Below are 27245 nucleotides of genomic sequence, written 5' to 3' on the forward strand. Positions count from 1 at the left end.
GCTCGGCAAAATTGCAGTTAATCTCTCAATTAGACAAAATAAGCTTGTAGGGAGGATTATTTGACTTTCAGGGAAAAGAACAATAAGCCAAAACAGGATCTCGAACTGATGTGTTTAATTTTTTTGCCCTAAATACAACTACAACATCATCCATTTCAGGAAAGCAGGCAAGCATTTCCTCAGGTCCAGTTTCCACCGCAGACCATACAATCCACGCCCAGCTCACGGAGGAAACACATACTGAATCAAATCTCAGTCCCCAGGGCTGATGGAGACAGATGTTGGGAGCCCTGCAGAGCAAAGTCCTAGCGGAGTTGACCGTTCAGAGTTCTGAAAACAGGGGCTGCTCCCGGCTGCTGATCCAGCTGCCCAAGGGCACGAGAGGACTTTGCCCAGAACTGAAGGAAGGAAACTGGGCAGTCACAAAGAAGAAAGGAACGTGGCTGATACTTCCGTCTGACCAGCACTGGGGAAGAAAAGACACAAAGCATCAAACCAAAGGCAAGAAGCAAAAGCATTCCTGTTTGCTCAAGAGGGTCCCGGGCAATCACAGATGGTTTCTCTCTTCTTGCTGGGAAAGATCCCAGGTCACGGAGCATCCACTCCTTGTCTAAAGCAGAAATGCCTTCAGCAAGCCAACATTGGAAAGGTGAATGAGCGGCTGTGCTGTGCATGATGTTGGACTCTTCTGGTAGGCTCAACTGGCTTTTGCTTATTGGCATAGTTGCTTTTGGTTTTGTTACATATGTATTTTTTTTTTATTCTTGGCTGTAAGCTGTCCAGTTTGGTTGAAGATGGGCAGCTATGTTTTTAGTGCGCTTATGTATTTTAAATCAGTGAATAAACTTGCTTGTGGAATGTGGCTAAAGAACCTGGAAGTTGATTCTCTGGCCTGACTGCACGTATCCTTTCTTTCTATTGGTTTTGTAACCATTATGAAGCCTTTTCCTTTTCCTGACATATGATTTTCGCCTCCATTTCCTTACCCATATCTCGACGGTGAGATGGGCGGCACGTAAATTTAATAAATAAAAAATTCAGGTGGAATGTGGAAAAGACACAAAAAAGACACACTCACGTAACTTAAAATGGGTTGAAAACAGATTCTCTTCATATTACATTGTGAGTATAGCCCAGGGTTAGGCAACCTCGGCTCTTTTATGACTCCTGGACTTCAACTCCCAGAATTCCTGAGCCAGCCATGCTGAGGGGAAAGGGAGAGGTTTCCAAGCTGAGCCATGCTGGCTCAGGAATTCTGGGAGTTGAAGTCCACGAGTCATAAAAGAGCCGAGGTTGCCTAACCCTGGGCTATACTCACAATGTAATATGAAGAGAATCTGTTTTCAGTCGTTTTCTTTCCCAGCACTAAATATACATTCATACTCCTGTGACTGCGACAGATAAAAGTTTTCCCCAAGGCTAGGACTTTTTAAGTGTCCTTCATCTGTCCAAATCCCCACCTGTGCAGTTCTCATCTCTCTCCAAAATATAAACTGGGAGGAATTGCTGATGCCGCTATAATTTGATTGAGAGGTCTAATACTCAATGATCATACATGTTGATTGGGTTCCACAGCCCGATCATTCCAGCATGGGTAGTTCTGCAAGTCTGCATTAGTTGTTGCAATTTTCTCCTTCTTCTCCTTAAAATTTTCAATTTTGTAGCTAACTTTTGAAGATATCTAGGGCCTATAGCTGAACTTGGCGTTACTCTGCAGTTTCAGGCCAAGCAGGAGAGAACTGAGTTTAAAAGCACACTAAATAAATAAATAACCTCTTTCCAAAGTGGCAATATGTCTAAATAAATGATTTATGTTGAAATAGGGACTGATCTCCTTTTAGTCAGAGTAATATACTTTCTTACATAAAATAAATATAAAACTTTGGCACAGGAGTCAAGTGCGCCTCATATTTCATTTCCACTTTCAGAAGCCTGGAAACAATACCTTAAGGGCTTCAAAACTTGATTTTAAAAATTAATAATCTTGAGACTCTTTTAAGTTTCTAATTGTATATGTAGCCCAGGACAGAATCATGCAACGCGTGCAAAAATCCAAACAAATCCCTAAGCCAGATTCCAAATATATCAATCTATGCAATTCAGAAAAACCAAAACAAATCACTGAGCATCAGAGTAATATCTAAGTCAAATTACATGAGGCTACAAAGCAATCCACCCCATTTGGATCCGGAGATAATTTTACACTAATCCTTACTATGCTGACTGGGAAGAGCCCTGCTGTTGAGTAAAATATATCCCTTTCAATTTTCACCTAGGATAATCTAGAATAGACATGGGGAAGCTTACAATTACTCCAGAGTAATTGTAATAGCCATCCAGAGAGACTGTTTGTTCATGCTACGTGAAATGTGGGCAAGTCAGCAAATAAGCCAACATTGTATTTTATGCGTTTTGGGATATCTGGGGACGGCAAAACCATCCCTCTCCTCGGTCAGCTTAGCCCTCTTAAGGCACTTAGGACACGCAGACTGAAGTAGCCCCAGCAACTGCAAAGGCAGCTACGGATCCTGCCAGCTGGCTCAGCCACTCTTCAAAAACCTCCGTACGTGGAGGCTGGACTTACCACTGTCAGAAGGGCTCCCTTCTTAAAGCAAGGATGAAAAGTGACCAGCTGTGGCTGAACCCCATCTTCACCCTGTAAGAAACCACTAGAAGTGGTAGAAGAAAGAGATTGCATATTATAACAGGGATACCCAAAGGCTGTTTAGATAGTACTTGGATAGGACTCGGAGGCTTGCAGTCCGGGACCCACAGCACACATCAATCTTGACAAACCCTATCCAACAAAAAAATGAGTTTCAGTGTGGAGAAAAGCAAAGTTTTACATTTAGGCAGGAAAAAATCAAAGGCGCAAGTACAGATTAGGCGAGACCTGGCTCAGAAACAGCAACTGTGAGAGGGACCCTGGAGTCCTAGTGGACGATCGCTTGACCATGAGCCAGCAGTGTCCTGCAGCCGTCAAAAAAAAGCCAATACAATCCTCGGTTGTATAAACAGAGGGATCGAATCAAGATCATGCGAGGTATTAGTACCGCTTTATAAAAACCCTAGTAAGACCACACCTGGAATACTGCAGCCAATTTTGGTCACCATATCACAAAAAGATGTTGAGAGTTTGGAAAAAAATTCAGAGAAGAGCAATTAAAATCATCCAAGGCCTGGAGACTAAAACATACGAAGGACGGCTGCAAGACATGGCTTTGGCTAGTCTAAAGAAAAGAATAAATAGGGGAGACATGATAGCGGTATTCCAGTATTTGAGGGGCTGCCACAAAGAAGAGGGGGTCACGTTATTCACTAAAGCACCAGAGGGCAGGACGAGAAACAATGGTTGGAAACTGATCAAAGAGAGAAGCAACCTAGAATTAAGGAGAAACTTCCTGACATTGAGGACAATTAACCAGTGGAACGGCTTGCCTCCAGAAACAGTGGGCGCTCCATCACTGGAGATTTTTAAGCACAGGCTAGACCACAGGCTAGACCACAGGTCTGCAACCCGCGGCTCAGGAGCCGCATGCGGCTCCCAGTCTTCTGCTATGTGTAGTCCAAAAAAAAAAAAAAAGTGGGACTAAAAAAGTTCAACCAATCAATTCAAATATGCAGGGTAGGTGCATATCTCGCCTTGGCTCCACTCTTCAGTCAAACCCTGTTCTGCGCATGTACGCGCATGCGCACACAATTTTTGTGGCTCCCAGTTTTTCCTTTTGTGAGGGAACCGGTTCCGAGTGGCTCTTTCACTGTTTCAGGTTGCTGACCCCTGGGCTAGACAGTCACTTGTCAAGGTCCCTTCCAGCATTCTATTCTATTCTATTCTATTCTATTCTATTCTATTCTATTCTATTCTATTCTATTCTATTCTATTCTATTCTATTCTATTCTAATTCTAATTCTATTCCATTCCAATTCCAATTCCAATTCCATTCTTATTCCCTGGCCTAGCGATGTCTAATACGCCCTATCTAATATCCCAAGGGTGCTACCTCTCCTGCTTCTTTGGCTTAGATATAGAGTGAGCAACTTGTTCCCTAGTGCAGGGGTCCCCAACCTGTGGGCCATGGCCCACTACTGGGCCGTGGCCTACTGGCCATTGGGCCACGGAACAGGCCGGCCGTGTTTGTGCACACTCACCCCCATGCAAACGGGATGCTGCGGGGCAAAAACAGGGTTGTGCAAGTGCCCGCATGGCAAAAAAAACAGGGCGGGGCTAGCCAGTGTCACGCAGGTGCTAGCATTGTGATCGTGAGTTGAGGACCACCTCTACTTATTAAGAGGAACATGACCTGGAATTTAAGCCAAAACTTCCAAAGATTGACAGAACAAAAAGAACCTCCCTCATCCGCCTCCCTTCCATAACCACGATAGTTTGAGGAGGACCCTCCCCTTTAAAACTATATAAAGGAAAAAAAACCAATCTAGATTCTGTTTATAGATAAGAAATGGCTTATGGAATCCATTTCCAGATAAAGAGGGATGGGACAATACAAACCAGGGAAGAAGTTCAAACACAGGGTTATTGCGAGTCCGAAACACTGCAATGATAGTCTTGGAGGCATCCAAATTCCCTGCAGGGGAAAAAAACACATAAGAAGTAGGGAACTTTGCAAAGCACTTAAATGTATGTAAACTGTAGGTAAAATGTGACAGCAAGATGTGTTTTCCAAACCGACGGCAGCTGAAGGTGGGACGGACCTTGTGCTTATATTCCTAGATCTTCCTGCAATGGCTCTCCAACCACGTACGTGAGATTTTGGGTGTCATCTATAAAATAGGGAGACTTAGCTCAGCAACCTACACACTTCCCTTGGCTTCCCCATTGACTTTCACACGAGTGGAGTGCACTGGACAGCCCTATGGGCAAACAGGTGGCAGTTTTTGGTCACGTGACTGCAAGGGGCTGGGATGGCTGGAACTTTGAGGGCCAGTCATAACCACTCTATCAATGCTGCTAACGTCGGATGTTTTTGCTTTGACAACAGACGGAGATGCAACCGTTTTCTTCTTACGTTTTACTCTTAAAGAGTTAGAGTTAAATGATGCTGGGGGGAGGAATGTGCATGAGAGTTTAGCTAGACATAACAATACTGTACCTAGTGTGAGAACCAAGGTTACTGAAATAAGAGATGATAAGAATTGGCGGGCTGGGGAATTGGAGGGGAAGCCTGCATTTCAAACTAATTATGACTATTAACTGGAGGAGGGAATTGTGCTTTGATACTATGTGCTCAGGGGAGGGGAACTCAGTTTTTGGCTTCGACTATGTATGTGCCGATGCTATGCTATGCAGATAAAGATTCTTTAAGGTAAACAATGCCTCGGAGTTCTCTGAAGAGTTTCATCTGTCGGAACCATGACACACTCTTTGTTCAGCACCATCGTTGCTGACAAATGGCTGCAGATTGAGACTACCTATACTGGCACTTTTAACATTTGGGTTGGAGAAAGCTCCTGGGAATACAGTCGACAGCCAGGAAAACAAATCAATCAATCATCAAACCAGTCAATCCAGAATTCTCCCTTGAGGCTCAAGTGACCAGGCTTACGTTATCCTACTCTGGACGTATTATATCAGAAGCATTAGCTCTCTGTAGAAGTCTCTAATGCAGGAAAAGATGGAAAGTAAGAAGCAAGGAAGACCAGCAGCAAGGGGGATGGACTCAGTTATAGTGGAGCATCTGAAGGACCGTCCCAAAGATGCTTTTTCAAGAGGCAACTGGACTTTGTTTTTCTTTGAAGATGTTTCGCTTCTCATCCAAGAGGCTTCCTCAACTCTTAGCTCTTCTTGGATGAGAAGTGAAACGTCTTCAAAGGAAAACAAGAAAGCCCAGTTGCCTCTCGAAAAAGCACCTTTGGGACAACCCATGATCTGGATGACTGAGAATCTCCATCGACATCTGAAGGACCAGACTAGGGACAAATCATCAGGGTGAAAAATCTTATGTGGTTGCTGTAAGTTGACATTAACTTGATGGCGTGTTTAAATACTGCTCCTCTCATCTTATGGAAATATATTTGAAGGAAAATGCAGTTTTAAAGGACAATTTACACCAAGCTTTTAGAACAGTACAAGCTAGCCTTTGCTCTTGGTTACTACACAAAATGGCCTGAGCTGGGAGGAATTATCTAACTGGTTGACAGCCATGTGCAATCAGTGTGGTTGCTGGTCTTTGACAGCACAATCCTGTGCACACTGTCAGGGGAATAACTCTCAATAAACCAACTGGGACTCCTTGAAATAAATATCCTTGGGATTGCCCTGCCAAATCTTTTCGTATCTGAAAAAACGGAAAGCAATTTCAACGTGCACGTGTGAAAGCGGAACCTAGAGGAGTTTACTCAGATGCAGAAGCAACTGTTTCTAGTTCTTTCTCAGCCAAGACCTTTCTCCTATACCAGGGATAGGCAACCTCGGCTCTTTTATGACTCATGGACTTCAACTCCCAGAAGTCCATGAGTCATAAAAGAGCCGAGGTTGCCTACCCCTGTCCTATACCCATGGTGGCGAACCTATGGCACGTGTGCCACAGGTGGCACGCAAAGCCCTTTCTGTGGGCATGGGCACCATCGCCCCAGTCCTAGGCCTTCAGCTGGGTTTTATAAAACCTTTTCGCTTTAGGCCTCCGCTGCTGTGTGCAAAAAAAAAAAAGAAAGAAAAGAAAGGTTCAATTGATCAATTTCAACTTCTCGCGGGGAAAAAAAAAGATCCCATAAAGTTGGAATTGATTGAACTTTTTAGTCCCACCCAGTCTGCCGTTACCACCGCAGCCATGCCCACCCAATGGGCCACACCCACCCGGCACCTGACGATTTGTAAGCGGGTTTGGGGTTGCAGTTTGGGCACTCGGTCTGTAAAAGGTTCGCCATCACTGTCCTATAACATTTCCCAACTGTTACTAGATTTACAGGGCCACCCAACTCACCGTGGCTCTGGGTGGCGTTGAACAAAAATACAAACAATAAACCAAAAGAACCATAACGTTAAGGCATGTCTAATATATAAAATAGCTACTGCTCATGCTCTCCTGGATTCCTCAGAGCTTAGAGAAGAGTTGTCTTATTTGGCAGAGTGTTTAAAAAAAATCACGAAGGAAGAGGCAGCTCTCAGCTTTAGAGAGAATGCTAGCATCTTTTTAAAACATATTTTTCCCCCTGAGGCACAGCAAGGTAGCCACTTCATGCGTACGATACCCTTCCCCTCATTTCCACAAAAAGGGGGTGAAATAGAGAGCTGAGGGTCATTTCAGTCTTCAGGCAGGATGGGCCATTCCCAAATACAACAGACTTAACATATGCATGTACTTTTATGAAGCAGGAAGTGGGAATTCTTTCATCCGTGTCCTTTTCCCCCAAATATATAATCTTGAAACTGACGGGGTCAGGTTGGGCAAACGCCTCAGCCTTTATAGAACTGTGGGTAAACTGCGGGAAGGGAAAAGGATCGCATGTTCCATTTGAAGCTCTCTGGAGGAAAGGCAGAATGTAAAATGCAGAAGGAATAAAGGGGCAAAAGCCCGCATAATGTACAAAAAAATGTCAGACATTCTGAATTATCCACATAGCAGCATGCTTGACATATTCGGAGGGTTTTATCTGAGGAGTACAAGAATGCCATCACCCTAAGAAGATCGTTAAATTCATCCTTATTTGGAATAATTTGAAGGCATTTTTTTCCCCTTTCCTTTTTGGGTTTGGTAACATCCTTCTTTTTGCCTTGAGATGTAACATATAAATGTCCTGTCAAATGCACACAAAGCACGCCATTATGTTATAACTCGTGGGTTTTTGAAGCAATGCGCTTTCTGCTTGACTGTATCCAGGAGGGGCAGAGGGGGCAGTTATGGATGGTTGTACAAATCACCTGCGTTCACTTTCCGAGACGAAAAGACAAACCTTTCTGGAAACAATGCCCCAAAGGGTTTTTACAAAATGCTGCATCTTCTAGAGAAGGTCTCAGAATTGGGACTGGGCACGTCTGATAAGCGCATCCACCCTTGCCCTCCATTTTCCCCAGCCTCCCCCATGGTTTCAAAGAAGCAAGCTTCACCTTGAATGACCACCGCAAGCCTCTCCCCGCTTGGATCCCAAACCATGGACTGCACTTCCCCTCCAATCCTGGAACACAGGGACAGAGGACGTGAAGCAGAACAAAACGTTTACAAGGTTAACTAACGGTCAACGACGAACATTCGAACTTTGCTGCAACAGGAAGAGAAAGAGTTGGGGGGGGGTCCAGAATAGGGTGGAGAGAATGACTTTCTTGACAGTTAAAATGTCAACAGCAGGAAGCCCAATTGCTTTAAAACCCTGCTTATTAGGGGTTTTTATTAATGGCACCTTAACAGGGGGGAAACTACCTTTAAAAAAGAAAACCTTAGTTCATTCTACAAACATATATTATCGTCAAATTATTACTACTGTATTAAATTTATCTGCAGCCCATCTCGAGGTTTAAGGAACTTCTGAGCTATACAATCTGGCTCCAGGGTTTCTAATTGCTGGAAACCCTATGCAGAAAAATCTTTGACTCCCACCCAAGCCCACTTCTCTACGCTTCCAGCAACCAACACTATCAGTGCTCCGGAGCAGGGGTGTCAAACTCAATTTCATTGAGGGCCGCATCAGCATTGCGGTTGCCCTCAGGAGGGCCGGGTGGGTATGGCCTACTGGGTGGGCGTGGCCAGAGTGCATGTGGCTTACTGGGTGGGCGTGGCCAGCTCTACATCCTTCGCATCAAGGGTGCCTATGGGGGCCTGGGCAGGAGTGGGACAGATCTGAGGGTCTCTGGCAGAAGGAGGGTCTCTGGGCCAGGGCCAAGGCAGTGGGGGCCGTTCCCTCACTGTTTCCAGGATGGCTTCGCGGGCCACATGGAACCACTTCGCGGGCCGGATCTGGCCCCCGGGCCTTGTGTTTGACATGTCTGCTCCAGAGCAATCGCAACAGTGCTGGAAGGCTATAAATATTCAACCAAATTCCCTAGAGACGTGGTGTTCCCTTTCTCTCACCTCTCCTCCCCGTAGAGAGTCTCGAACGTGGTCTCTGAAAGATCTGCCACAACGGAAGCTGTTTTAGATCCACCGACCTGCCTTTGCTGCTCTCCTGAAATATTGGAAGTTGCGAGAGAAACCAGTCAGTAGGAGGATGTAGGTAGAAAGTAGCTTTACACCCAAATCAGATTCCCTGTTTGTTTCTCCCGTCACTGATTACTTTCTTGCAGCAGTTCTTCGGATTCTACATTGCTTGTTATCTGTATTCATTTAATAACAAAGTATCGTGCAGAATAATCAAATCTGTGCATTAAACAAATATGAAGTAGTGTTATGAAAGACTGTCAAGCTAATAATTTAACAGGTAGCCAGCTTGCATACTGTGAGATGCATGATGTAATGATGATTGGTATGACTCAGCAGGGTCTATGTCCCTTTAAGAGCCGGCTGGGTCTGTGTCTCTTTAAGAGCTCTGTATAAAAGAGATGTGTTCTCTCCCTTTCGTTTTCCTGCTGTAACTGCTGTGTGTTGGAGACTGCTGTATTAACACGTGTGTGTATATTGTTTCTGATGTATGATATTGTAGATAGTGTAAGATAAACCACCATTAAATATAGACCACTATTTACTGTGTTTACTCCTGGGTTATCTCAGCGCAATAAGACTGTACGTGCTCTGACAAAGACACTAAAGCCAGCTCCATGGACCAGTCAAAAATTTATTCAATAGCATTTCTTCTCTGCTCCAATGCACTGGATATGCAAGAAAGCATCGCCAAAGAACATCGTCCAACAATATCAACCTCCACTTCATTAAAGACACCAAAATTCAAGCATGTTGCCTAAAACTATTTTTTTCATGCTGCAAAAACTGAGAAGCCATTTGTTAGCGTCACAACTGCACACTCACCACTATATTCCAAGAAAGATAAGGAATAGATCACAGATTCCCCCTGGACAGTAAACAGCAAACGACTGCCATCTGGACTCCAGCAAGCAGTCTGCAATCAGACAGAGAAAATGGAAAACAAGTCCACTTTTGATGCAGGTAAAACAAAGGGACCAGAATTCTTTGCTAAGCAGAGGTTTGATTGCTGAGATTTTGCTGTGTTCCCTCGCATTCCTGCGACAGAATTTCACCAGGCTAGGTAACATGATCAGTCCATGGGTGGGTGGAGTTTATATATACTGTAGCTGTTTATATATACTGTAGCTTGTCCTGATGGCAGTCAACCCCCTGATAAAGTCAAAGAAGAAACAATGCCCTAATCAAGGAACCGTCAAGGAAAAATACACATCCCAACCAAGGTTGGCAGTCTAGGTCACAGCAAACTCTAGTTTCCCTTATGTTGATCTGGTTACTTGGCTTTGGTAAATAAAAACATCTTATAAAAAACAAACAAGTTTGGTGAACACCAAGAATCCAGCAGTCCAGCATTAAGACACATATATTCTTTGGTTTTGGAGCGTTTAAGCTATTGTAACTCCATTCTACCAGGTGTGTTTGAATGCTGTTCAGAGACCAGTTTTTACAAAAACTGCCCCTATCATAAAACACTAACCCTCTGGTCGCTCTGATTTGACCAATAAAGTCCTTTAGAGCAGGGGTTCTCAACTGTGGCAACTTTAAGTCTTGTGGACTTCAACTCCCAGAATTCCTCAGCCAGCTTTGCTGGCTGAGGAATTCTGGGAGTTGAAGTCTAAAAGTCTTAAAAGTTGCCAAGATTGGAGACCCCTGCTTTAGAGAGCTTGGCTCCAGGACCATCTTAGTGGAATCTGCAAGGCCTATGGAAGGGGATGCTAAGAATCCCGTTCCTGGAGGTACATCTAGCAACCTATTTATTAGTGTTTTGCAAGGCAGGAAACGAGTATGAATAAATGAACGAACGATTGGTTCATTACAATCACAAGCAAATTCCAAATAGAAATTCGGTTCCCGAATGGAAAGACTACGCAATAAAATTGGGTTTCGATAACTGATTTTGTCGGGGTTCCCCCCCTCCCCCAAATTTTACAGTGACCAGGCAGCTAGGCCTTTTGACTGCGTATCATTGCTGAGTTGCGTTCCATTATTATTTCCGAGTGATTGTTTTTGTCTTTCCCTTTGTAAACCACTCTGAATAGTACGAACTGGGCAGTACCGCGTGTTTTTTGTTTTTTTTTTGGTAAATAGGTAAGAACCCTTCACATCTCGTTTTCCCCAACGTACCCGACAAGGACCTTTGATAGTTGGCCATTTCTCGTAAGTCCACATCTGAACCTCCCACACTCTGCAACGAGACGGGCAAGTCGGTAAAGAAGAAATGAAGCTGCTTTGGGAGCACCTTTCCGATCGAAGAGAGCAATGGGTCTTCACTGTTCTTACCCACCGTCCACTACTCCACTAAAGGAAGAGGACTGCTCTTAGAGGGCTGGTTCCAAGACTCTGCTCACCTGAAGACTGCTGAAGGTGTCGCTGCTAGCACCTTGCTGCCGTCGGGTGACCAAGCCAGGTACGTGACCCCGCCTCCTCCAAACCATTGCAACTGGATACAGTTTTCTGTGGAAACATCCCAGACCTAGCGGGCACAAGGTCAAAAAGAAGAGAATCGACCGTGGGAGGAAAGCGCTGCGTTTCTTCCAGCCAGAATCTCCCTAGTAGCCCTCCCTTCAAACTAAAACAACGCCACTGATAAAAGAGTCTGATGGGAGAAAAATTAACATCTGCGGTGGCTCAGTGGGTTAGGACGCTGAGCTTGTCGATCAGAAGGTCGGCAGTTTGGCGGGTCAAATCCCGAGTGCCACGTAACAGAGTGAGCGCCTGTTACTCGTCCCAGCTTCTGCCAACCTAGCAGTTCGAAAGCACGTAAAAATGCAAGTAGAAAAACAGGGACCACTACGGTGGGAAGGTAACAGCGTTCCGTGCGCCTTTGGCATCTAGTCATGCCGGCCACATGACCACGGAGACGTCCTCGGACAAGCGCTTGAAACGGAGATGAGCACCGGCCCCTAGAGTCGGAAACGACTAGCACGCATGTGCAGGGGAACCTTTACCTTTACCCTGGAGGCCTTCTGAGAAGACTGCCCCAACCGTACGACACCAGTGAGATTAGCAAAAGTGTTTAAAAATACTTCAAATAACTGTTGGAAGTGCAAAGAAAGGCCAGGCACTCACTATCATATCTGGTGGACATGCCCCAAAGCAAAAAGATTTTGGGTTAAAAGACATTTATGGTCAGAGAAAATGACTAAAAAACAAATGAGACCTTAAACCGGAATTATTTTTGTTAGGAATAATAGGAGCTAATTATGAGACAGATTGCAGATATCTAACGCTACACATATTAATGGCAGCAAGAACTGTATTTGCCCAACATTGGGAAAATGAAAACGTACCAACTGAAGAAGTACTAATTAAGAAAATTCTAGAGTGTGCAGAAGTAGATAGATTGACTTTAAAGAGTAAAGAGAAAGAAGACTCAGTGCACTTTAGAACATGGGATAATTTCTGTCAATGGCTAGAAAAATGAATCAGAGAAAGGAACGTGATAGGTAATTTTGAACATATATTAGCAAGAAGGCTACTGAATGATTAACATATTGTTTATGATAATTAACTATATCTATTATTAACATGAACCCAGACATTATGCTGTTTGCTAAATATTGAAAATGTTATTTGAAAAAAACCAAACCGCAACTCAAATCCCAACCCTAATCCCGACCCCACCTTATTCCTAACCCTATAAAAGCTAATAAAATAAATCTATCTATCTATCTATCTATCTATCTAAAAAGAAGACTGCCAAAAACAGTGGCCCCCAAACACTTTGACCATTCCAGGACCTCCATTGCCCGAGAGAACCATACTTGCAAAAAGGCATTCACTACAGAGCAATGTTGGTGGCTCTACCTGCCACAGCTTTTATGCTGCCTCTTGTTGTTCTAAAACCAGGCGTGGGGAACGATGGCCCTTTTATGACTCCTGGACTTCAACTCCCAGGATTCCTGAGCCAGCCATGCTCAGGAATTCTGGGTGTTAAAAGTCCACAAGCCATAAAGGGGTCGTCAGTCCCCACCTCTCTTCTGTACCATAATAGCAGTAGCAGCACAACATACTTACAAGCATGGCTGTATCAGCAGGCGAGGCTGACAGGAGCAATCCTCCGCTGGGCGCCCAGGCCAGGCTGGTGATGGGACTGTGGCCAGGATGGCTGAGCACTTGAGCACAGCCAGATGAAGGCCTACAGGAATCGGAGACACACATCACAGGAAGCCCGTAATGTCATTTCTTTCGATTTCCACTGTCGTCTTATAAAAACCCACGCAGCAAGCTACAATTAAGCTAGAGGTCAGTGTGTTGTGTGAGCTCACCCAGTTGCTTCTCCAGATATGAGCACATACTCTAACAAAATAACACTGGGTAATAAGGCTGAACAGCAGTTTGAACGTGAAGGTCAGAAGAGGCTTAAGAGCCACATAGTGGTGACTCAGCTCCCCTTAATGTGTCTTTTTCTATGGCTGCATTGCCACTGTGGATGACAAGTGTGCAGTGCTGGGAAAAAACACGACCGCTTTCAGGGACTGCAGAGAGGTGCCGTGACTGCAACCTTGTAGGCTCCGAAGCACCTTTTCCCTTAAGAGTCCGAAGCCCTGAATAGTCCTTCTGCAAATGTTCCCTGGGCCACCCAGGGCACATCAGTACACCTATATCATCCAGCGCTGCAGAATTCACCACATCCCCATTATCAGAAATGAGCAACTGTGTGCGGTTAAAGTAGCCACATGACCAAACGTCAGAGAGGTTGAGCAGCGCTGTTAATGTCTGGGATGAAGGCAGGCACTTAGTGGCCTGAACTATTTGGATCCCAGCCTTCAACAAAAATAAAACTCCCAGATCAATAGAAAGGTATCGTTCTCTGTTCAGAAGCTTGCAATTCCAAGAGACAACGGAAAACAGATGACAAACCGGAGAAAATAAGGATATCAAAATAAGGCATCTGAAAGCCACAAAGATATTCATGCACGGCCACTGCCTGCTGGAAAGCTGCCTATGTCCTTGAGGGGAGACCCAGCACTTGCTAAGACTTCTTGGAGGGGACCAGAGGTGGGGGTGGGGGTGGGTAGGGAGGAATGTTAGCTTTCCTTTCTTTGTCTCCAATTAGTAGAAGCCGAATGGATACAGGGACCTCCACTGTTCTTGCGCTCTTTATTTAGATCATATTCTTGGGAGAAGGGACACGTGATATACGATATGCAGTTTGGAAATGGGAAAAAGGTACATGGAGGAATGGGGGGAAAGCTGTAACAGGGAAGAGATTTAGAATACACTAAAAGAAAAAGAGCCGGGCTGCGTGAAGGTCTTCTCGGTCTCAAGCGTCTGAAATCTAATGCTCATTTCCTTCAAACCGCAGCAATGAAATAGCCACTGTGACTATTCCTGGCTAAGGTGGGCTGCCCTCACTGATTTATTCAGAAGATCTGACTGGTTACCTGGTAGAAAGGGAAGTGGGATCCAGGTGCCAGATCAACACACAGCTACGGCACCCCACTGCAAGAATGGATGCACACAGTGGCTTCCAGGCCATCGAAGCCACATTTCTTTGCAAACGATGCTTCAGGATCGGGACTATAGTGCTGGAGAAGAAAAACCCAAACGGAGACATAAAGCAGGCATCAGCGAAACGAGCCTAAGGAATTGACGCAGGCTACCCTGTGTGCTCAAACGCCCTTAAAATAACACGACACAGCGAACAAATCAGGATTTGTCCTTTGTTGTTGCTCCAAAGTGAAAGGCAAAGAAAGCTTTCAGTTACAGAAAGGTACATTTCAGTTGCACGTTAGAAGAACCATCCTAGCAGAAAGCAAGGCAGGCTCCCCTTCCTGAATGTGCTCAAGACGACGCTACGGGAATATTCTTTTACCAAGCAGAGGGCTGGACTAATGGCCCTTTCAGCTCCTAAGATTCCGATCAGTAGGCCAGAAGTTACATGTCCACATACAAGCCCAAGAATAAAACAATGACTTCTATTTATGTAGATTTCCATACAGGACGACTAGGCAAGCGGTTTGACTATTGGTTTTCTGCAGGTTTTGAGCCATTTCTATTAGATGATCGCCAGGAGATTGCTGAGATCCCTCACAAGATAGACTTTGGTTGGGCCTTATTTATTACAGAACATTAATATTTTGATATTGGCTACCTGCTGGTTGAGCATAAAGCCAATAGCTTTCCTAAAGAAAAACACTACAGTGCAAGTATAATAATACGGATCAAATACTAAACATGTCTTTAAAAGCCAAGCAAGAAAGAAAAGTCTCAATAACTTCAAAAATTAATGAGCAACTTGGGACGGCAGGGGACCAGTTACACCCTTGGAAGGAAGGGTTGCATGCTACAGTTTGAGGGCCCAGGGGGAAAAAAAATCTTCTTCTCTTGCAAAATTCCAGAGAGAAGAATACAGGTAGTCCTCGAGTTACGAATGGAATGGAGTCTGCCCATTCCACTCGTAACTCGAAAAACTCGTAGAGTGAATCTCGTACCTCGAATGAGATCACTCCCTTGCTTGTTAAAACACACGTGGCTCATTAAGCGAATGTGAGGTATCTCAGGGTGGGGAAGGCCATGGAGGGCCTAGTGATGGAACAGGCCCCCAAGGCCTCCCTGATCCCTCCTGCCTTCCTCCTGCGCCGGACTGACCTGGAAAAGATCTGTGTCCTCGCTGCCATCCGGATCTGAGCCTGGGGGATGCTTCCGCACCCTCCCTGTGGCCCGATCCGGGCTCCGGAGGGGTTTTCCAGGCCCGATCACTTTGCTGGGAGGGAGGGGGCTGTGATAGTATTCCCTGGCCTTGGAAGCCTGGAAAAGGCTTCTGAAACCCGGATTGGGGCACAGTGGGGGCGGGCAGAAGCCTCAGATCTGGGCCGCAGTGGCCTGGAAAAGGCCTCCGGAGCCACGATCCAGCTTCTGGAGGCACATGGAAGCTTCCTCCAGCTTTGGTTCCGTTCTCTGTTGCAGAGAACAGAGGCCTAAAGTACCACGAGATCACGCGAGATCAGTAGCATGAGATCTCACCCCACTGATCTTGCGTTACTTTAGGCCTCCACTCTCTGAGAACACACTGAAGGCTGGAGCAGCCAAGAAAGCGAAGGATCTTGATCTTCGCAGGGTGAGTATTGAAGGCCTGGTGCCTAGGGAGACCCAGGGCAAGGGTGGGGAGGGAGGGAAAAACCAGGGTGAATGTTGCAGAGCCACCTGCGGTCGCTCGTAAGGACAAACGACTGCCGTGGTGCTACAATATTTGTAACTTTGGGATTTGCTCATAAGTACTAGGGGGCGCTCATCACGTAACTCTGAACGAGCGTTAAGTGAATGCTCGTAACTCGGGGATTACCTGTGCTCTCCAGCTGATCCTCCCTGTATATTTTATTAACTGGGCAGGTCCATATGAGAACGTCTTCACTTCTTGACAAGAATACGCAAAACCACTTAAAACAGGCACAAAGGTGGGCAAAGAATACATGTACAGGATAGCTGACCTTTCATCTAAATGATCTCCTTCTCCTCCTCAGCCCATAAATTTTGGTGGGGGGGGGACCAGCTTGTTTTCAAGCAAACCTAGTTTGTTCTTATACACAGCTCCCATTACTATTCTCATCTCAAGATCCAATAATCCAACTATAGTGGTACCTCAGTACGCATCCTGAGTTGGTTCCAGGAGGAGCAACGAGTATCAAAAATAAGAGTCCCAAACAAATTTTCCCCATAAAAAGGAATAATGTTGTGAGACCCAACAATAATGTTGACCCAACAGCCAAGTTCGACAAGTTCTAGCTTGTGCGCCGAGTACCAAAGAGTACTGGCACAAAAATTTCACATCAAAATCTGTTGAGTACCAAATGTGATAAGTTTCAAAGCAGCTGAGTACCAAGGTACCACCGTATTTCTTTTCCTTGACCTGTGCTAATCAACTCTTAAGTGAACTCTTGAATAGAACTTTCTATGCCGCCCTGGAGACTTCAAGCTTTCTAAATGTCTGTCTGTCGTATGCCATGCTCATTGCCATTGGCTTCAGTCTGTTCAGAGTAATGCTCTACCCTAGGCTAGTTAGGTCCCTTACCTGTTGGTACTGTAAACACGGATGGAGTCATCCAGAAGGGCCACTGCAAATTTGTTGGTATGAGGATGCCATGCAAAAGCGCGGATCGAGCAGCCTGCCCTGTGTAAGCAAGACAAGGGGCATCAAAAAATATATATCACTGGGCTTGTTTACAACTAAAAGTCAAATGGGATTTAAACGTTAGAAGCTACACAGCTGGGGCTGGTTGGCTGCATACCACAGAAAATGTCAAAGTGTAAATGAAAACGAGGTGATTCTGAAGAGACATGTCAGAAAGGCTAACCGACAAGGCAATGACTTCAGAAAACATTTGTATATGAAGGAAACATTTTACTTTGCCTTTATGATTAGCCACAGAACTAATGCCTGCTATTCTAGGGTTAACTGACACTGTACAAATATGAGTTTTACCCAAACTAATACGCATTCGGAAACACGATTAAGGACTCTGCAGATTATCCAGTAAATCAGACTTCTATGCACAGTAAAAAATATGTATCGTGTTGATAAAACACGTCGATTTCAGGTTTAAAGCAGATCAACTGGATCCTCCTCCAATAGGGGAGATGCTTCAGACAACAACTGCTATTTGGTTGCCGGACGCATGCAAATCACCCAGGACTCACCAATCCACAGCCTGGGAGAATTTTGCTATTATATCTTCGCTTGGCAGCTTTGAGAAAGAAGAAACAGCAATGTTATTATTACTTCCCCGGAAGCCACGTAAGAGTGGCCATATTTGAATATACAGGAGAAACTGGTTCCCTCCATGAAATTGAAAGAAGACATAGCTATCGTAGCAACTGGCATCTCAACCAATTGGAACGCCGTGTGATCCCAGTACGGACTGGCATGGTTCCCAGTCCCTAATTGCCCCCGGCCCTTCTGTTCCGCTCGAGTTGCGTTATACAAACCTCACCGACAAATGGGGAAAGAAGGGGCCGTGGAGGGAGGATAGCCAACAGCAGAGCGCTAATGCACATCGAGATCCGGATTTCATCCACTGCAGAGCTGAAAGATAATACAGACTGTCCTCAACTTTTCATGGGAAAAATGCCCGTTTGAGAGAGTGGATTTAGATTTATGACTGCAAGACTTGTCTAACAACTGCTACAAAAAGATGGTTTGAAAAAATTGGGCCTGGTGATGTGGCTTCTTGACTTATGACCACAGTGATTTATGACTTTAATTCGGGTCTCAACTGATGTCGTAAATCAAGAACTACTTGTACAGAAGATACAAAGTGTGCCAACTCTAAAAATGTACGTGTTTTTTTTTAAAAAAATGACCTTAATAGGCTGGATCAATTTTCTTTTCTCATGCCGGTATCTTATCTTCAAAAAAAAACCCCCTATCTTTCTTTTCAGCAAGGGTAACATTTGAGAATGTTATACCCATGCCAGAAGAAAAAATGTCTCCTCTTATCTGGCAGACGGCATATCATTCTTCCAGTAAGCTTTGGGAGGGGCGCCCGTGAGAAATTTATCAGGAAATAATATCCTTCTAGCGAGCCAATTTAATCAAATCAATCCCGAGGATGAATGGGGCCAGTGGATATCACAGCTACGTCACCCCTACATCCTTGTTTGGTCTTATTATTGCACCAGTCACCATCTCCTGAATTTCGAGAAAAACGTGATTTTGAGAGAGAGCTAAGAAAATATTTTTCCTATTCGCTCAACTGGTCCAGCTGTACTGTACAATTCTTGATACACTACCTAGCTCCTTTGAGGAGTCCACCCAAGACTGCCGATTCGTTGCCTGGTCCGAGTCCTCCTCCTCTTCTGCGTTTGCAAGTTCTTCAAGCACTCCAGCCACTCCAACATCGCGCCTAAGTAAAATGGAACGTGTGAAAGCTGCTATAAGGGAGCAGGGTTACGTTCCACGTGCAACTGGAAAAGTAATTTGATGTGCATCGAAGCAAGATACCAGGATACTTGCAGGACCATCTGCTGCCGGGAACGAATTCCCATCGCTCAGTACGCTCACACAGAGAAGGCCTCCTCAGGGTACCGTCGGCTAGACAATGTCGGCTGGCGACCCCCAGGAGAAGAGCCTTCTCTGTGGGAGCGCCAGCCCTGTGGAACCAGCTCCCCCCTGAGCTTCGGATGGCCCAAGATCTCCAGTCCTTTCGCCGCGGCCTCAAAACACTCCTTTTCCACCTGGCTGACCTAGACTGACAGGGATTTTAATTATATTTACAATTCTAACTTTATTCTTCAATTTATTTTAATTTATTTCAAATTTTATTTTTTAATTTACTGTACAGAGACCTTTAAGTTTTGTTGTTGTTAGCTGCCCTGAGTCCCTCGGGAGATAGGGCAGGATATAAATCCCATTAATAAATAAATAAATAAACTTCAGATTTTCGCGATTGTAGCTTTTCCATTTCAGCTTCTCTAACGAGAAGCTTCAGTGTTCTTCTGTGACCCAGGCCTCATGGTTTTTATTCCCTATACTCCAGATTCACTGATACTACGTACTACCCAAGTAGTATTCTCCTCAGTCACCAAAGTCAGGTCTCTTGTAAAAAAAAAAATCTACATTTGGAAGCCAAGTCTTCTTTAGGTTGCTCAACTCAGCCAGGTAATTTCCCCACTCACTCTTCCGTAAGAATAGCTGAGGAAAACTGTGCTAGTTTGTCATCACCAGCCTGGGCCTGGGAAAACATACCAAGGACTGCAAGAAGACCAAGCACGGCTGCCATAATGTTATCCTGGTTCTCCACCTACAAAATGCTGAAGAATGCAGGCATTCTCTCTGTCTAATGTATATGTGTCCTTAATGCTCAGAGAGAGGGAAGGACGTGACTAATTCCCACAGACTAATTCAAGATTTTCTTGTCACTACCATAAACAACCATCAAGCAGAGCTATAGCTTAGCAGGCCATTCTCTAACTGCTTCTTAGGCCTAAGTTTGACTGAAGATAGCAGGTTGATGCCAATCAAAAGGATGGGTGATGCAGAGAATATTCATCTGTGTTGCTAGACCATTTACTGTCTAAAATAAGAAATATCTGCCATCGTTCCGATAGATGAGACCATTTAAAAGAACTTCAAGGCAAGAATTTCTTCCTTAAAAGAACATTTTTATTTGGCTACAACATAACAGCACATACAAAGGTGAAACCAAGACTAAATTCCCCTCCAGTTGTTTACAAAGTTGCAAGTGTCACTTCCCACCCCAAATTGCTGTCCATAAATCACAATCACCGACTGTTAAAAAATATTTGGCCCACCAAAACGTTATCAGCAATGACCTTGGTTCCCATACATGGGAAATGTTTTGGCTAACTGAGAACTACACCACCCCCTCCTTCTTCTAACTAAATATGTGGCAACGAAGACAAAATGAAAACGGCTTCAGCTCGGTTCGTCACAGTGTTGACAACATCCTTTTCAGCCTCAACTCTACTGGGACACAGCTGCAGTTCTCTTAACTGCTTTTAAGGTGTTACGAACATTAAACGACTCTCTTTAAAACTGAGAAGAACAGCCATGCTAAGTTGGACGAGGACATAAAAACATGAAGGCAGAAGGACTTGTAGGTTTAAATAACAAACCTGATCTAGCCACTAGATCAGACTGGTCATCCTAAGAATTTGCTGCCACTTTTAATCTATTTAGTCTGTCCCTCTTTTCTCTGACAATGCTTTTCTCCTCTGATTTAGATACCGAAAGTGAGAAATTCGTGAGAAAAAAAGAAAAAGAAAGAAAACAGCAGAGAGAGAAATCCCCGGAGGGAAAAGGCCTGGCGTTCCTCTTATAAGTTCTTCAACTGAGAACTGGGAGACAGCCCTTTTCTTAAAATTGAGGATAATCTGTGTGGAAAGACGTAGCTCGGGCGTGATCATCCTAACCCAATCCCAACTTACCAGGCTCTGATGCACCTCTTCCAGAGTGACTCCCGGTGATGAATGAAGGCTGGCTTGGTGCCGTGTTCCAGGCGACTGAAAGCTTTCAGATTTTCTTTGGGAATGGTGGGGGTGGGAAGACTTTCCATCTGCACAGTTATCCAGATAATTAAAAAGGAAGTAAAATTCCTCGACCAGAATTTATTTGTGCGTGCGTGCACACACGCACGCACACACACACAGTTGGATAGCAGGACAACCAAGGTTCGTTTCACTTCAGTTTAATAGGCAGCATGAGAGTATTCTGATTTTTCTGATTTATTTTTTTTTATTAGCTAATAGGTACTGATCAGAATTCAGGATACAGAAAGTCTTTCTTCCTTCCCTCCACACCTCAAATAGTCCAGGCAGTACATACAGAGATTCAAAAAACAAAACAAAAAAACCCCTAGAAATAAAGCTTCTGGTTAAAGGCATGGAGCTTTATGTGTGGTCTTTTCCTGAAACTAGCAGAAACATTACTTAAACATTATGTAAACTAAGTCACAGAATGAAAGATTTTCTTGGAAAAGGATTTGTTTTTGTTGGTCAAATGTAAGCAAACCTAGCCTGTTACCTCCTGTTGTTTTGTCTCCTTTCCTGTACTTGAACACTCCTTTTCAATTTCACACTAGACTTGCTCAATCAGTATTTCTGAAGACCTCCTGATGGAAGATTAGCCAATCCCCTTCAAAAAAAAATCACCTACAGACAGTTCGTGACTTACAACCACAACCAAGCCCCAAATTTGCTTTGCTAAGTAAGGCAGTTGTCAAGCAAGTTGTGTCTCATTTTATGCTCTTTTTGCCACAGATGTTAAGTGAATCACTACAATTGTTAAGTCAATCATGTGGTCATTAAATGAATCTGGCTCCGACCCCCCACCTCCCATTGATTTTACTTGTCAGAAGCCTGTTGGGAAGATAACAAATGGCAATCGTATGATCCCAGGACAGTGCAGCTGTCATAAATACATGCCAGTTGCCAAGTTCCTGAATTTTGATCACGTGACCATGGGGGAAGCTGCCAAAGCTGTAAATGTAAAAAAACAGTCATGTTGCTTTTTTCAGTCCTGTTGTAACTTTGAACTAAATGAATGGTCGTAAAGTCGAGGACTACCTGTACTGCTTTTAAGCAATTCTTCTGCCTTTCCTAATTTGCATTTATATTCTGAGGCTAATTCCTACCACATTGTTTTTCTAGATAAAGGCTAGCAGAGGTGAGCAGCAAGAATCCAGGCAACCCCTTAGAAGGCAGCAAAGACTCCAACCTTTCTCCATTACACTACTGCCACTTAGTGGATGTCTGGATTTTTGCAATTGATCCGATAGCCCTAAGTCAACAAGGAGCTGAAGTATTGATCCACTAATGGCAGACTCCAGTGGATTTCATCTGCCTGAAAGAATTAGGTAAAGGTTCCCCCGCACGTTTGTGCTAGTCGTTTCCGACTCTAGGGGCCGGTGCTCATCTCCGTGGTCATGTGGCCGGCATGACTAGACGCCAAAGGCGCACGGAACACTGTTACCTTCCCACCGGAGTGGTCCCTATTTTTCTACTTGCATTTTTACGTGCTTTCGAACTGCTAGGTTGGCAGAAGCTGGGACAAGTAACAGGCGCTCACTCTGTTATGCGGCACTCGGGATTCGACCCACCAAACTGCCGACCTACTGATCGACAAGCTCAGCGTCCTAACCCACTGAGCCACCGCGTCCCTCTGAAAGAATTAGTGATAAACTAATCCTTTCAGGCAGATGAAAGGAAAGTTCAGTTTGTCTCCCTCCCTTATTTTATTGCACTCATCCTCAAGAATCAAGTTAAGTATCCATCTGACCATTACATTTTTGGAAGACTTCCTATTATTAAGACAGGACGGTAGCTGATTTCTTTCTAGGGTCGGAAACTATGACTTACCTGACTTTGGAAAGTAAGTGGAAGCTTCTCATAGCTACGGCCAAAAACCAGGGCATTGTTGAATTCATAAAGGGTGATGTCTCCTGGAGGAGGTGGAGGTGGAAAGAGTGCTAGGGAACACATCTTTCTGGTTGTTGAGGAAAAAGCAAAAAGGAGGAAAAGAGACTCCTTAAAGCACACCACGCTGGAGGTTTCATGCAAAGTATTTGTACACTGCTAGACACAATGCTACTGACTTCTCCAGAGAGGCCAGCAGCGAGTTTTAGCCTCTACTTCATTACAAATAATTTAGGCAGACTGACTAAAAGCTTTGCAAAATTGCTCCTCTCATAATTTATGACTTTGACTGGTGAATAGCGTTAAAAATCAGAAAAGAACATTAAAAGGAAAATAAATAATATAGTGAAGGATAATAAGCTGACAAAAACAGCACTTGTGCATAATCAAGGCTGGCAATAACAACATACTGCACACTTGCATGGAAAAACAGGCTCATCTACTGTTCTGATCCAACACACAGAAACCAGGTATTTAAAATTCTACAGAAATTTAATAGGATTAATATCATCTTAAGAATCTGGGGGTACTTATGACCCAGATTTGAAGTTTTGACCGTTGCCTCCCCTCCCCCCAACATTTCCTTCTGATTTTCAGCAAACCACACCCACAGCGCACCATTGGTTAGCTTAATGACCACCACAAAAAAGCTCTTAAAATCAAGTTGGTCGTGTGACCGACCGGCTTTATGACCATCACAAGCTACGTCCACGATGGACGGGCTCCATTACAATCATTAACTCAAGGACCGCCTGCATCAAATGTATGACATAAGGCATCGCCGAACGTGGCATTTGCAATTGCAAGTCGTTTTCATTAAAAACCCGATGCAAAAATTCAAAGTAGTGAACAATTCATTCAGGTGTTTTTTTTTTAACTCAATCATCGTGTGTTGAGCTGTCAAGAAAACAGCAGCAGAGTAGGACATGCCTTTTTAAATAGGTCATTGGTTTAGACCAGGGGTAGGCAACCTCGGCTCTTTTATGACTCGTGGACTTCAACTCCCAGAATTCCTGAGCCAGCATGGCTCAGTATGGAAACCTCTCCCTTTCCCCTCAGCACAGCTGGCTCAGGAATTCTGGGAGTTGAAGTCCACGAGTCATAAAAGAGCCAAGGTTGCCTACCCCTGGTTTAGACCATCAATAACACAATGGTGACTCTCAAGATGGTCCCCTAAAGTCAGTTTATTTCAATGTAAATATGCACAGAATTAGGCACAAGATACTTCTAAAGAAATATCTAACAGGTTAGTGGAGGAGGAAGCTAACTGCTCATTGCCCAAAGCAATATTCATTGCTCATTGCCCAAAACAATATTCAATACCTGTTGCTGGGGGTTGGCGACAGAGGGACAGATGGACTGCTCTCATGTCCTGCTGCTGAGCCTCCAGAAGGCATCTGGCTGAAAGCTGCAAGATACAGAGCGCTGGATTAGATGGACTTTTGTTGCAGTGCAGGGATTTTCTAAAATGTGGCCTTGAGCATACAGATTCCTGTGTTTACCACTGTTGTGCGTTCAGGCCATTACCAGCATCTCAGATAATCTGAAGGAGTTAATAGTAGCAATAACAACAACAGCAATGATTATAAATCCAGCAATCCCATTGTCCTTCCTGATAAAACACTAATGCACTCTTTTTAAAAAAAAATTTATTAAATTTATTATTTAAAACATTGGACACGGTACAAACGGACTGACATACCTTCTTGTCTACAATATTCGAATATGTATATATACACATAAAATACACTTAAGATACATATCAATTATATATAATACAATACTTAAAGCAATCAACCAATCTATAAATTCTAAGAGACCTTCCTTTTGTTCCTGCCAAAAATAAAATTTAATGCACTCTTGACAGCCGTAATAATATAACATCACTGCATAGGTAATCCTCGACTTACAGCACTTCATTTAGTGAAGTTACAATGGCATTGAAAAAAAGCGACTTATGACCGTTTTCACACTTAAAGCCGACCACTGGCATGGCCCTGTGATCAAAATCAGCTGCGTAGCAACTGACTCATCTTTATGACGGTCACAGCATCCTGGGATCATGTGATTCCCCTTTTGCAACCTTCTGACCAGCAAAGTCAAGGCAGAAGTCAAGATTCGCTTAACGGCCATGTTACTTACTTAACGGCTGCAGTGATTCCCTTAACAGCGGTGGCGAGAAAGGTCGTCACACGGGGCAAAAACTCACTTAGCAAACGTCTCACGGAACAAGTGAAATGTTGGGCTCAATTATGGTCTTAAGTCGAGGACTATCTGTAACGGGAATTGTTATCAATCCAGCGGGCTCAACTTTATCCCCTTGAGATAAAACAATAAATATTATGATACCGTATAGGGCAGGGGTAGGCAACCTCAGCTCTTTTATGACTCATGGACCACCAGCTGCCTGCAATTAGTGCAGGGTCGCATCCCACCAGGCTCAAGGTTGACTCAGCCTTCCATCCTTCCGAGGTAGGTAAAATGAGGACCCAGATTGTTGGGGGCAATTAAGCTGACTTTGTAATAATGCCGCTTGGGGGTGTGTGTGTGAAAGCCCTAATAAGCAGGCATATACATAGAATGAAGGCTACTGCTAAGCTTGTAAGCCGCCCTGAGTCTTCGGAGAAGGGCGGGATATAAATGGAATTAAAATAAAATAAAAAACTCCCAGAATTCCTGAGCCAGCCAAGCTGGCTCAGGAATTCTGGGAGTTGAAGTCCATGAGTCATAAAAGAGCCGAGATTGCCTACCCCTGGTATAGGGATTATCATCAATCCAGCGGGCTCACTTCCAGAGTTCCTCCTTAGAATAAAACAAGCCTTAATCGGGAGGATTATAAATCCTGGGGTCTCCCTTCGAGAGCTTCCTCTCGAGACTGGAACACGTGCTGTTGCCCCGGGAGGCAGAGGGAACACGGGGGAAATCAGCCCGGTGCCTCCACATTTCCCCGAAGCCAGCCGAGGCGGGCTGCCAAGCCCCGCTTTCCCCGCGCGTGTCTCGATCTAAAGCGCTCTCCGCCCAGACAGGGAAAAAGGAAAGGCCGGCCGAGCCCGTCTCCCACCTCCGCCAGTAGCGGGACCAAGCCCGGCCGAGCCCGTCTCACTTACGCGGCCGCGAATCTCTGGCGGAAATCTCTCGGGCAAACCGGCTTTTGTTTGGAAACGAAGGAAGGCCGAGAGAGACAGCGAAGGCGCTCTAGCCCAACTTCGGCTTTTCGCGGGTACCGTTCGGGCAGCGACGACGACGACGGGCGCCGCACGGGGCCAAAAGAGTCAGAGCGAACGCCTTGCGTTGGCTGCGGACCTCGAGTTGGCTCGGTTTAGGGATGGATTCGCCTCCTAGCGGATCGGACGCGTAACAGGAGTTCCCAACCGGACCGGACCGGACCGACGTTTTATGTCTTAAAGGGCCCGAGAGTTTATTCCAGGGGGGGGGGGGGTCTTCAAACTTGGCCCTTTTATGACTTGTGGACTTCAACTCCCAGAATTCCTCATACAGGCACGCTGGCTGAGGAATTCTGGGAGTTGAAGTCCACAAGTCATAAAAGGGCCAAGTTTGAGACTCCTGTTTTATTCCAATCGGTCGTTCCAACCCTGTTTAACTAGCATACGGTTCTACGTGCCTATTACTCCGTGTTGTGTTTTAAAGGCTTAGTGTGTATTCTCAAACCATTATGCTCAGAATGCAGACTGCACACCAAGCTATAAAAGACGGAAGATTTTCTTCCAAACTTTATCCCCCTAGTTGGGGAATACATTATGGCCCACAAATAGTCGCAACAATAATAAATGTTAGTCTTTAAAGTGCCCTGCAAAAATATCTTTTATTTGTGACATTACGTTTCCTGTTGCAGCTTTGCAGTTTAACCAAGGATGATTGACCCTACGCGTAGTCCTCGGCTTAAGAGCAGTTTGTGTAAAGTGTTCGATATCGACTTCTGTAGTTTTGTTTCTATAGGGATGGAAGGAGTCCTCTGCCATTGCAGAAAGATGTAGAGGATTCCACAGACTTGTGATAGGACAGCAAAGGAAGTCCTTCGTTTAAAAATGATCACAAATAAATACAAATAATACAAATCAGTTTCTACAGAAACATGAATGATTTTCTGATTATCTTTTATGTTAAAAGGATTATCCAACCAGAAAAATGAAAATTAATGAAGGGAGAGGGAATCATTTTTCTGCCTCAAGTAAAATTCTGATCAATGATGATGCAGCTGTCCCCATCCACCTTTTTTTGGCAGCTGCTGCATACTGCTGGCTCATGGTTAAGTGATCATACACT

The 27245-nt window shown here is 44.6% G+C and overlaps 1 protein-coding gene across 1 annotated transcript; it reads right to left on the reverse strand.

The window, feature by feature from the left end:
- Nucleotides 1–26179, reverse strand: AAAS (aladin WD repeat nucleoporin). Its single transcript, XM_081317232.1, has 18 exons — nt 26069–26179; nt 24285–24369; nt 22905–23031; nt 20976–21103; nt 18819–18931; nt 18020–18111; nt 17727–17773; nt 17101–17199; nt 14474–14617; nt 13104–13224; nt 11435–11559; nt 11211–11271; nt 9912–10002; nt 9021–9114; nt 8063–8130; nt 4508–4583; nt 2585–2669; nt 1–466 (listed from the first exon to the last, which is right to left on the reverse strand). The coding sequence occupies exons 2-18, from the start codon at nt 24356–24358 to the stop codon at nt 323–325; spliced, it is 1689 nt and encodes a 562-aa protein (XP_081173358.1). The 5' UTR covers nt 24359–24369; nt 26069–26179; the 3' UTR covers nt 1–322.
- Nucleotides 26180–27245: the final 1066 nt, after the last annotated feature.

Source organism: Vipera berus (assembly GCF_964194415.1).
Source record: "Vipera berus genome assembly, chromosome: 2".
Taxonomy (NCBI): Eukaryota; Metazoa; Chordata; class Lepidosauria; order Squamata; family Viperidae; genus Vipera; species Vipera berus.

Coding starts and splice junctions, on each gene's coding strand:
- AAAS (XM_081317232.1), bottom strand. CDS start 24,358: ATGCCTTCTGGAGGCTCAGCAGCAGGACATGAGAGCAGTCCATCTGTC. Junction 9,115..9,911: donor ATCTTTCTTGGAATATAGTG/GTGAGTGTGCAG, acceptor CCAATATTTCAG/GAGAGCAGCAAAGGCAGGTC. Junction 467..2,584: donor AGGGAGCCCTTCTGACAGTG/GTAAGTCCAGCC, acceptor TTTCTTCCCCAG/TGCTGGTCAGACGGAAGTAT.